The 13,020-nt window shown below is 38.9% G+C and overlaps 1 protein-coding gene across 7 annotated transcripts in view; it reads right to left on the reverse strand.

Moving 5' to 3' along the window:
• Positions 1 to 13,020, reverse strand: part of NHSL1 (NHS like 1) — a gene marked incomplete at its 5' end in the record, with an annotated part of 177,927 nt that overhangs the window by 21,303 nt on the left and 143,604 nt on the right. For 4 of the 7 annotated variants that reach the window (XM_083856993.1, XM_083856987.1, XM_083856990.1 and 1 more), the window contains 2 exons: positions 1,683 to 1,814; positions 6,624 to 6,816. In XM_083856993.1, coding sequence (XP_083713119.1) covers positions 1,683 to 1,814; positions 6,624 to 6,816 — 325 coding nt within the window. The remainder of the gene's footprint in view (positions 1 to 1,682; positions 1,815 to 6,623; positions 6,817 to 13,020) is intronic. The other 3 variants (XM_083856989.1, XM_083856988.1, XM_083856991.1) reach the window with 1 other exon arrangement.

The following is a 13,020-nucleotide window of genomic DNA, read 5'->3' on the forward strand; positions in this document are numbered from 1 at the left end:
TCACAGAGTTCTGCTGGCATACAATTTGCTCCCTGGAAGAGATACAACCACCACAGAAGCAACATGGAGCTCCTCAGACTTCTGCCGTAGGGCAGATGGCTGAAGCCCTATGTGCCTGCAGGTTGTGGGCCGGGGAACCATCCAGAGAGAGCTCCTACAGTGGTATGCTGCCAATCCACAACTTAAAATAGAAGCCAAGGAAAACCTTCAAGCAGTGCAACACGAAGTGTGCTCAGAGATGAAAGACAAAAATTAAGGTAAAAACTCGTCACCTATAGTGAACAGATTAGCAAAAGTCATAAACTTCTTTTAAGGTATTAATTGAGGAATTCTTTTTAAGATAGATGCCAACTGCATTCTCGCTTTACTCCACCAGATAAAACTACAATTGATGTTTTCAAGTATGAAACATCTTTTTGAAGTGGTCACAAATGTAACCTCTACATTTTGCAAATGCTGTCTTGAGGCAGAGGATTCCCATGGCAGGGCACTGTTTCATTACAGATGCTGAAGGAGCACAATTCTACTCACAAACTTCTCTGCACGTAATTGTCTGTTTCTTGCCTTTCTCTATGCCTGACCCTCCAGCTCATTTCAAACCCACCCAGACAAGCTACAGATTTTTGCTTCTGTTTCTGAAAAATCCAGAAAAACAACCAAGAACTGAAAACGTAACTAAAAAATAAATAGATGCAACAAGCAAGGTAGTAAAATTTACAGGAATCATCAATATTTGAGATGATTTCACATGCAAAGCAACAAAATTAAGTTCTGCCAGACTATTTTAAAACGTATTCTTCCTCTACTGAGAAAAAAAAGTGTGTGGGTGGGGGCATACTTTTATCTGTGAAGTTATAATCTGGGAAAAACTTAAATGATTAAAAAAAAAAAAAAAAACCAAACTAAAATAACACAATTTAAATGAAAGAAAGTATCTGAAAGGACTGCCAAATTTCAGATTTTTTCACCAGCTCTGAATTCACATCTACTACAAAGCATGAAGGAGGACTGCCTGAGACGGTGTAAATGTGACTGAATAGGTCACATTTACACTGCCTCAGGCAGTCCTCTTTCTTAATAACTCAACTTATCTGGGTTTATTAGCTATTCCATATGTTTTAAAGGAAAGGTAACTTTCCTTTAGAATATATGGAATAGCTAATAAACCCAGGTAAGTTACTGCCAATCAAACAGCATTGATACTTAGGGGGTTGCCAAAACTGAACTGGAAAATAGGTTTTTCACTCTTGATGCAATCCTCAGCAGATTCAGGAAGGCATCCATGAACTGTTTTACTCCACAAGTAATTACTCACAAGCCAATACACCTGCCCACTTTGGTTTTGCTTTGGTGAACATCGTGGAGAAGATGACCAAATTCGAAGGAAAGCAATAAAGTCCAGAAACCTTACATCCCTGCAGAGTTTCATTGTACCAGTACACCATTTTCCAAACACCCTGTTCCCTTTAACAGATGGAAGTCAACAGATTAAAGGTCCCAACTTCCCAATGCGAGAGGTGGCAAGGAGGCACACACGTATTTGGAACTGAAATAGGCTATCAGACTGTATTTGGTTTCATGAGCACTGGTAATGTTATTAATAATGATCATCATTAATGTAATGAGTAATGATAAGCAGTGACAATGAACAGTGGATGGAATACAGTTCTGATGAGCCATACCTAGCTCCTTTTGTATGTTGTCAGGGATTCCTGTAATAGTCTTTCTCCTTTTGACTTTCTTCGGCCGTCTTACCACCGTGTCTGTGTAAATTAGAGACCGCCGAATGCTGGCCTGGCGGTCGAAATTCTCCCCTAATACATGGTAGAACAAGCAAAGCAACATTACTTCCAAGCACACTGACATCATGCACTTTCTTCCACTAGTTTTGTTGTAGAAATGGAGAAAAAGGCATTAATAAATGGTGTTAAGCTTGGTCCTACAATGAAGGTTTACACTGAAGGAAGATACAGCACACTGTCACAGTAAGGCTTTAAACACAAATATCCATTACACAGTACTGCATGTTTTAAAAGGAATTTTGACTTCCTGAGCCTAGTTCATATTTGGTGAGAGCAGCTCTAATTCCACAAGTAAGGAGAATCCTTGTTTTAATTTGGCCCTTCATAGGTTTTCTGTGGTTTTGTTAATTTAAGTAATGAGCTGCAGAAAAAGCAAATCTGCTCATGAAAATGAAAGATCACAATGGTTTATGCAGGAACAGACATTGCTATTGGCAACAGCTATTACGATGCCTTTGCACAGCTCCATCATTAACTCGCATAAGGCTCTTCTATTTCATTCCAAGTTGCTCTGAACCTGTCAAGTGTACCACATTTCTGGCATTGATCTTTTAACACGAATACAAATAAGAACTAGGGAGCATGCAGAGATCAAACTGATCTTGTGGACTCATAAATATTTCAGAGTGAAAGCTGCTTAAAATTGAAACTTTAGAGATGATTATAAAAATATACAATGGCAAGAGCTAAAAAGAAAAGTGTAAGTGCACTTTGCCAGACAAAGCCTTATGATGACCATGTGCTGTATCATAATGGGACCCAGAAGAACCACTATCATAAAGCAGCTTTTCTTTAGGAATTCACTTTTGTTTAGAGGTTTATAATTTGGCCATTTCACTAGTAGTAAGATAAAGATTGCTCTATAGATCATGAGCTAATTCCCTGTCACTTCTAAACATTTAACAGCTATCCCTCATAGCTCATATATAAGTTCCTTTCTTAGAAGTTTAAGCATTTTAAAGCACTGCTCAATGTCCTTTAGATGACCCATTTAGAACTTAAAGGGAGAAAACCCTTGATATTTATTGTACATGTTTTTTTCATTGCACACTTTTTTTGAAAATTGATGACCAAATTATTTACCTCTAAAAAGTGATTAATGCACAGTAACTAATACATCATAAAAATTACCCCTGGCTGACTGCACATCAGTACGATGTGTGTCGTGCAAGCAACACAGAAAACTTCATTACCTCTATAACAGTTAAAAGATACAGTCATATATTAAAGTATAGCATGTGGACTTGTGAAAATGCAAGGAAAAAATGTAGCATTTTCATTCACCACGTTGTAAATATAAAGACTCTGACTCTGTTTGACCGGAGCCTTGACCACGGGCTGCACTTCTGCTGAGTGTAATCCTTGCAGTTACAAAATGCCAGTCTCATCCAACTTTTGGATTGACTGAAGTCAAATTAAGAGAGCAGGGGAAGCCCATGGTAATTTTAAAATTGAGAGCTATGGATCCCACTGGCTTAGTAGAAGTCCTGAAATATTGAGACACATTATCTACTGTCTCAGGAAGCACTACTTTTAGGATGTTAGGACCCATATGGGGCAAAAGTCAGGACATCAGGTTATCCCGTCCTGCAGGATGATAAAAATAATTCTAGCCACATTATACAAATCCGATGGATTTGAAGGAGAAAGTTTTGCATCTCTGAACATATCTTTATGCACTCAATGGCCAACACCCATGCCTGAGATGGTGAGTTGCAAGAAAATTGTCATGTAGCTTTGAATAAAGCCCTGGAATAAAACATAAGTGGTAAGGAGAGGGTACAAACAAGGAGAGAGTCTTTTACATGAAGCCTCAGACAGCACAAACAGGATGGTCATGGGGATATATTACTGTGTCAACTCAACCACAGTAACTTGTTCCAAATAAGCTACCTAAAGCCAACTCAACCAATCCATCTTGAATGGCTTTTGATACAAAGGCCACTATGCAAATCTGTAGAATTTCAAAATAGCAGTTTCAGTGAAATCCAACAAGCAAAATCAGATTGTCTCAGTCTTTTTTTCTTTCTTCACTGTCATCTTTTTCATTTAAGAAAGTACTGATGTCAATGGTAAGTGTATTTAAAAGATTTAAGAATACTTTTCTCCTTCTTTTACAGGTTTGTAATAAATCATCTAGATATTCTTTATGTACTTTACTCAGTTTCCTTGGATTCACACAAAATATTTAAGTATGCGCTTAAATCTCACTGAAGTCAGTCAAACCGGACTCAAGGCAATGCCTAAATATTTTGCAGGATCCAGCCTGGCACTCATTGATCACCTCCACCATTACCAGACTCCTCCATCTGCAAAGAAAGTTAGTTCCAGAAAACCCATGAGAACAGACACCATTATATACATCTTTTAACCCATAGGATATGTAAATGCAAAGACTGGCCACCACTGAAAAATTCAGTCCAACCCCTTCCAGAGCAAAGCACAGCCCAGGCACTCTGAGACCGAAACTGCTTCCAAATCCTTATGTCTAGCCAGCAGCTTGTCAGCCTAATGCAATGCCCCTACACCTCAGGCTATCCAACAGATTTTTATGACTACTGTATTAGTTGCAATCTGTTCACCAAAGAGCCCTGAAAGCTGAACTCATGGAGCATTTATTGCACAGCCACGTGAGAGGCCTTTGTAGCAGAATCACCACTAATGCACTGCTGGAAACGTTATCAATTGCCAGCAGCCTCTTCAGAGGTTAACCTTTCATTTCATGCCAGGAGTAATAAAATGGAAGTTTTTTGACCTCTCTTCTGGGAGAGTAAGAAAAGGAGTGTGTGAAGGAAAAAGCCAAACCAAAACAAAAATCTTCAATGGTTTGTTCCGTGTTATGTTGAACAAACGGCACCGGATTTCTTGTCAGTTTTTTCCCTGCCTTGTGCAGTAAAATAAGGAACTTCACAAAATAAAATTACTCAGTGTGTGGGAGAGCAGAGGAGGGGAGCAGATTGTGACTTTTTAGAGAGGAACAAGGACAGCAGCTTTTTCTGTATGTTGTGTGTGGCTCACATGCTTGCCTTGTTTCACAGCAGCAATACAATTATTTCAAGGGAAAAGGAATGCTGGATCCTGGAGACCAGATCACATGGTGCAACAGCAGTCGCCCTTTAATGCCCTTCTACCTCTTCCGATTATCATGTTTACAAGGGAGTAAGTGGTCAACCACACACTCCAGAAAAGTGAGATATAATATGCATGTGCACCATTTCAACCAAAAGTTGAGAATTGCTGAGTTTTCTGAGTCCTGACTAAACAATTCAGGGGACACAAGCTTTGCTACACTGATCAAATTATGCAGGTTGAAGTCACCAGCATAATTTATCCAAACAAGGTAATATTCCACATGATGCTGAATTAATTCTGTGAGTTATTTCATCCCTTTACCTCCTTTTTATTTCTATCTATTTACTCCTCCCATATCTTTTATAGTATGCAGGGTCATTAAATCAAACAACAGATTACTGTTTCTCTAAGTATACAGTGTTCCTGCTGTCACAGTATCTAAGCCCTACTCAAGTTTATTGATTATGTCAGATTATCCACTGTTCTCATAACTTGGCCTTCTGCATCTGTACCCTAAATTCCCTAGATAATGCCAACTGGCCTAGTAACGTTTCCGTGCTGCATGCATTTTCCTTCTATTAGTTTTCCAGAGGTGGGGTGTTCACAATTTCATGTTGTCTTCATCTCTTCAAATATTTTCTGCTATTTCTCGTTGATTTCTCAGAGCTTGCTGATGTTTGTTACAGCTGTCCCACTCCTACACTACTAGAATATTTAAATACTATTAAATAATGCTAATTAAAATACTAGTTTATGAAAATACAGGTCAAAAAAGCATTGCTAGTCATGCAGGGAAAGAAAACCTAATTTACTTTCAAAACAAAACCAAACATTGCAAGCTATTGATTGCCAGAGTAAGCATGGAGTCAAGAACACGCCATATGGCATTTGAAATAAATTGGATATTGAATATCATCTTGGCTTTGGCAGGCAAGCAGTCAGTTATTTGAATTAACTAATGAGAGACAATCTTGATACTGTGCAGAAAAAAAGGGGTTATTAAATTGAAAATTCCACCTTTGACAGAAATTTTATGCACATGAAGTATCTATTCAGCATTAGGTTTAACGTAATTTAACTTCCAAAGAGTGAGAGTTCTGCAACTGTAAAATCAAAGAGCATTTTCAAATTGAAGAGTTAATACACAGTTCATAACAAGATGATGTTGGCTATGTTTATTTAAGTGGAGTGTCTTACCTAGAGTATTGCTCAAAAATGCAGCCTCATTCACTTTTGCTGCTCTAACCCTACTCTCCCTGACACCTAAAGTTTTTGTTGCTGACAAAAATTAAGACCCTTAGAGCTTTTCCCTTTATTTTTGTAACATTTACTCTTTGGAACACAGAAGTTCCTGACAACTTTCCTTAAATAAAGTTCCTAGAAGAAAATCTTGAAGTATCATCAACATTGGATAAAACATGATTTTCAATTACATATCCTCAATGCAGTCCACAGCAAAACACTGCTATTTATCTGCCCTCTTCTTTAACTTTATGAATATCTAATGCTGTTTCAAGCCCACATATTTTAACTATCTCCATTAATGATAATTTAAAGGGATTTTGATATTTTCTAATTAAGTTCAGATTTAGACTATTAAATGCAAAAAGGTTTTCATATAAAGGTGTGGTAAGTAATTTAAAATTCATTGAATATATGAGTGTCCAAATACTAACCAACTGTACAAATCCCCTTTCATCTCTGCCCTCCCTCATCAGTGTAATGCAATTACTGAAATTAAAAGCCTACCAGTCACATTAATAGGAACCACATCTGTTTGGACGGCTTGTGCTTGTTGTCGCATTTTCTCTTCTGGAGTTGGCAGTGGGAGAGACTTAGTCCAGTTGGTTTGGGTGTTGATATCTGATAACTCATTTGTAGCTGGACTTTTAGGCCTTTTGATGGTAATAAGCTTTTCTTCTTCAGGGGGAGAGACAGGACACTACAAACAGAAATACAAACAACAATATGAGTTTACTACTAAAAAAAATAGGTAAGACTATGGTATTACTACTGTGTTGCTGCTGTAGTCAGCATTGATTGCTTGTGGAGCAAAACACCCTCACAAATATCACACTTTGACCTACATAAAGAGCAGTTTTAAAAAGACACAAGAAAATGCTAAACAAAACACTTGGTTCGCATTTTTTCAAGACATTTGATTAGTCTAAGGAATATACACCAAAGAAGGAGAAAAGCTGCGCATAGCAAAGCACAGTAACTAATTACACCTTACACACTGACATAGCTCCTGCAGTGATTAACTCCTCCCTCCCTGCACCAAAGTTTGTCTTCCCTTCTCCTCTCACCTCCCCATGCCCTATTAGAAGATGAGATCTGAGCACAGCTTTGCTCCAGCTGCACTAGGCTGTATGAATGTGAAAGGTCTCAGCAAGAATCCTGTTATCCAAAGACAGATTTTAGCAGAACTCAGTAAAAGAACCAATCGGCACACTCCACAGAGTCATCAGCAATGGGTCAGTGAGGTAAGCGAGCAACTTTGCTTTTGTCTTGGAGAAATTCATGCCACAGTCCAAAGGGTTCTCATTTTTCAGGGGTAAAGCCCTTTAATATTATTAGTAGCCACAGAGTGGTAATCTTAAAAGTCAGTTCTTCTCAAAGTGACACTTCGAGCAGCATTCAATTCCATGCAGTATTTTTCTTAAAAACAAACCAAAACAACAAAACCCAACCAGTAAAACAAAAATCTTTCTGCACTAGAAAAAGAGGTTGCAATAACTTGCGTAAATCCCTGCACCAAAGTTATAAGCCAAAAAACCCATTTCCTTTCAGGGAGCAAACCTTTTTTTTATTACAAGGTCTTTGCTTGCATGCCAGTAAAGACAGAGAAAGCCACAGAGCAGTTTTTTTACTGACAGGACAGTACTTGTCCATTGCTGGGGCTTCTAGCAGGTGGTCACAAAACCAAGTCAACCTGAGAGAAGCAGCCTTCCCTCCTCTCTACTTCTGCCAGCAAGGCACTTCGGGGCATCCCAGAAGAAGGAGAGGAAGGAAGACCTGGAGAAAAACCAACCACAGTCTCCTTCTGCCCACAGACAAAACAAAAAAGAGAAGAGAAGAGAACATGGAAGAGAAGTCACATAGCATTTGCAGCACTAGCAGAGATTTCTCTGCAACCTGCCGAGTCCTTTGTTTCAGAGGAATTTGCTTTGGGACCTTCCTCCCTACCACCAGACCAGAATTACACTCTTCTTTTCTTTATTACTCTCTCCCTTTGGAAAGTCCAATACTACTCAGAACAGGGTTGTCAGTACTGGACCACTGCCTCTTCCACCCTCATTGCTGCACACAGGCATGGAAGGAAACATCACAGCTATTTATAATAGATTGATTTTTTTATTATTGTGAGTGTTCAGGCTAAGTGATCTGTTTTCTCCTGAAGCTGAGTGCTATACAAAAGACATGTTCGAACACTGCTGCAACCGCTGTTTGTAATTTCTGATTTTAATTTTCTTTCTGTTACTATGAGGAGTTGCCACTGTTTATAAATAAATAACTATTTATTTATTCTCTTATGATTTGACTCTACATCCTTTAGGATAGAGTCCAACATTTTATTAAATAGAAAATAAAAATAAAAGCAATTTCCAGGCAAAAAGTAAAAGACAAGTAAAACTGCTTCAAGCATCACTAAAAAAACATTTCAGACAATGAAACTATTACTAATACCATTCTGTGGTTTGGAACCACTCTTCAAAACGCAGGAGCTTTTCTTCAAGGAAATAATCAATTTCTGACAGCCTTGAATTTCTTTCCTAGAAAGGCTGTGGAAGGGATAGATGCTGCTCTGTAGGTAAGGGCTGAGCCCAGTGAAAGCCTCGGCAGTTCTAGCAACACAACCTCCTTGGAGGACACCAGTACTTTTTCAGGCCTCTGCTGTTTCTAAAAGACTCTAAAACCAAGTAATAATGTGATGTGAGTGCTTATCTTTTTTTAGAGTGTGTCCATATACTGTTTATATACATATACAGTATGGACACATACATATGTACTTAGAAACACTGGGACTCTCTCACCTCAAATCACCCAAATTCATAAACACTTTCATTAACTTGAGCAATTTGGGACAGGAATGCCATTGAAGAAGGAAAAGCTGCCTCCAGGCCATACTTCCCCCTATTTAGGTTTAAAAAGGATTGAGAGGGAGAAAGGGTTTGTAAGGAACACGGCAGGGGGGGTGATAGCCTGCCTGTCACAGCAGGCATATGTATATGCACTTTAAGGAGTAAGCAAGGGTTGAGGCAAAGAAATACTGCTTTGCCAGTTCTACAATGAGCTTTTCTCCCCCTCAATCAGGGAGACCAAGGGAGACACCTCAAGCATAGTTTTGCAGTTTGCTTGGGGTGAGGATGAGCATCAGTGATCTTCAAATACATTGCATGCTTGATACTTTTAGGATCAGTATGTGTCACCTTCAGACTGCACTGCAGTGCCAGGTCTCAGCTGTCATACAGCAATCTCTAAGGGCTACTCCAGTACATCAATTGGCAGAGATACTGGTTACAAAGCCATCCTTCCTTTTCAAAGAAATCACCCAAGCCAAGCCAAACAGGTTTTTTGTTATAGTATATGAACGGAAAAACTGAAGAAGTGAAGCATCTGTTACAAGGGAATCCTAATTATTCAAAGAATGTGGAACATCAAGCAGAAATTGTGCAGAATTAGAAGCTGAGAAAATTGGGGACAGATGGAGTAAGACAGACAGAAATGTGTCAGGTTATATGGGCATATAACCAATAAGAAGCAACTGAAAACCCAGTGGCTCAGCTGAGTTCAAAGCAGTCAGTGAGAACGACCTCCTACCACAGGACACACATGCATACTTCTACAAAATAATTCAGTAGAAGAGCTGGAGGTGGTTTTGGGTGTAGGAATAAGTGTTCACATTTCAACTGTAGGTATGTTTTCCATGGATCCTGAAGAAATATGACTGCCTGTACTTACATCCCTTCTTCCAAAGTAGTCTCAGTGATAATGGTATAGGCATGACAAAGATGAGCACAGCTTTATTACACACAGAGCAATGCAGCAACTCATCTTTCAGCCCTCTTCAGACAGAAATTATTCACCTATATAATTAGGATGAAAATGAAATTTACATATTTTTAGCAAACATTCCCAGATTTCCAGCACAAAAGCTCTCTGGAAGACGCAGTGAATTGCTGCTGTGTGACAGGAATGTCTTCTCCAGTCAGGTCTGTTACACCAAAGTAGAATGAGGCACAGCTGATTGCAAACACTATGTTCATAATAGAAGTACTCGTCCCATTTTTAAAGCATCTCTGAGTCATAATAACTTTACTGCTAGTCTTAAATGCCCAAATCTCTGGAATGGGTTGTTACACTCATCTCCACAGGAAATTTTGTTGGAATTTGTTCTTTTTCATAGACATGGTAAAGGTGGGATGTGTGCTGGACCTTGCAGTGTTTCCACAAATATGCACTAGGGGGGACAAGCCATGAACCTTCAAATGGGAGTTAAAGTAAGAATCCAGGAGAAAAATGGCCTATAAATATCCTATAGGCAAGCTATATGGCTTAGTAAGCTGTAGCCTCTCCGATGCCTTGTTGACATATTGTCCCCCAGCCAACTCAGCTGCTGAGATACAACAAAAGAGTTTCACTATCTCAGCATTTTCATGCTATTTGAGAGGTCCCAGATGACAAATGAGTTTATGCTACGTATCTTGTAGCACTCTCTGCCTAAATAATCTGTTTATTCTAAATCCTTTTTTATGTTTATACTACAGTATTCAAAAAAAGATGGAACCTCCAGGAGGAAAACTCAATCCATATAAATTTTACTTTTCAGCAGAAGACTTCAAACTTCTAGTCATGCCATTTATCCTACTGTCCACTAAAATCACTTGTAATCATAATTTATCAGAAAAAAAATAGGAAAAAAAAAAAAAACAAACAGTGTTGCAGACAGCAGCCATACGAGTTCAGCTGTCTATTGTATTTGCCAACATCCTATTTCTGCCCCCAGTGTTTTACTAGGTTTGATGGCTTCAAGAGCCATTTTCCCAACACCAAGAGATCAAGACAAACAATAACAGGGAAAAGAAACCCAAGACCCAAACCTAGCCAACTGAGAATGGCACTTCACATGCCTAATTCAACCCATGGAGTTTCACACTGTCTCATGGAACACTGCCACATTATAAATTTACATGAATTTACACTTTAGATGAATTAGTCATTAGGCTCTATTTGGTGTCCTCTAGACCAAGGTCACCAGTCTAGTTCCCACAGTTTTCACAGAATATTCCATGTTATTACTTCTACACACAGATCTACAGTTGCACTAGCCAGCACTACTATCCTAATAAATTCTTCACTTCATAACCTTCATTGTGTTTCAGTAAGGAAAGAACTTCTTTTAAGTGAAATTACTATCAAGCGAATTATCACCTTAACAAGCACCGCAGAAATGTTCTTTTCTTCTTGCTCTTCTCTGTTGTAATGGGATAAAAAACAGAAGGTCTGTACTGCTTGGAGCTCTAAAAGCCTATCTAGTGTCTGCCTTAAGATAAAGGCTGATGAACTGTATCAAGGTAAAATTTAAATGTGAGGATGCATAGAGCAGATACTTTTTCCTGAATATTCTCTCAGCATTGGATGGAGTCCTCGCTCTTCAAGAATGCACCCAGTTGCTTTCTAAACCTGTGTAAACTTCCAGCATGCACAATTCCCACAGTCTGAGTATGCGATGAGTGAAGAATTACCCTCTTTTCTTTGTTCAAAGGTTTTCTGTACTCACTTCCTTATGCTTTGGCATTTCATGTATTATGAGGTGCTGTTTCAGCTCAGGAAATGGCACAGTATTTATAAAAACCAAACCCCTGAAAATGGTATAAAATACATGCGCTGCTTACAAGGGCAGTGCCATGCAACTGCAGCAGAGGGGCAGGGAGGCCATCTGAGGACACTCAGAGGTATCCTCAGCTCTGCCAGACCTCATGCCTCTGGGCCTTTTAGGCATAACCACCTCCTCCAAAATTGAAGTGGCCAAATTTACCTCCTCCCAACACAAAGTAAAGTTCTGCATTGGACGTCCTTAAATCAGTACAGCTGGTGTACTTCTTTTCACTTAAGATACTAAACCGTTTTGTTTAGTAGATACTGGAGAGACAGCTAACAGTTTAGATAATCATGGTGGCAAAAATATACTCTCTCCCCATCTCACTCCTCCCCAAATAAGGGAAGCAAGTGTTTTTTCACACGTTGCATAATTATCAAAGCAAAGTTCGTAAGCCAAATGACATGACTTAGGGAAAAACACCATGAGTTTTGGGTGCACAAACATTTTCATAAATGGAATAAAGAAGTAATATATGCAATACTGCTTGCTTGGGAGCAGATATTCTCTGCAGTTCACACTTATCATTCAAGAGCAGGTGATCTCTGTAGTTCACACTTATCATTCAAGAAAGACACATTTCTCCAAACTAGTAGAGTTTTTCCTTGACTAATTAAAAACCAACAAAACAGCCAATTACATAAAACACAGTGTCCATTGGGGGAGGAGTTTCAAAGGAGGAAAATGTTATTAGACAAAAAAAGGGGAAAAAAATTCTGTGAACCAAGTAAATACAGGATACTGTACTGCAGTCAAAAAGGAGTACAGAGGAACATAAAAGAAACAAACTTGGCACGAGACTCTTCTTTTTTAAATTGCTTTTTTTTCTAAGCAGAAAAAAGCAGCAGGTAACGACTGAAGGCAAAGAGCAGAATAAGAATGCAAATATGCTAAATGCTACAGGTAACATCAAGCTGCTGATAGGGCAGCTGGATGGTCCCACTTGTGGGCAAAGTACCTTGTTCTTCCAGGGAACCAAGTTACAGCAGGCGCTAATGCAAGACTGAGAGATGCAGTCTAACAGACTAGACTGTTGAGTGAGACAAAAAGAAACAAAGAGAATGAGTGGTAAAAGGGGAAAGAAAAAGGAGTAAGAAAAAAAAAACCACACAGAAGACAAATACAGTTAATATATACATGCATACATTTCAGAGCATAATGAGAACTGGACTTTGAATGTGACATTTCAAAACATCTTTTACACTGGCAAAACAGAGTAATACTGAAGGACAGGAACAGCTCCCAAGTTGTGTCACAAACAGC

The sequence above is a fragment of the Zosterops lateralis genome (assembly GCF_965231275.1).
Source record: "Zosterops lateralis genome assembly, chromosome: 3".
NCBI lineage: Eukaryota > Metazoa > Chordata > Aves > Passeriformes > Zosteropidae > Zosterops > Zosterops lateralis.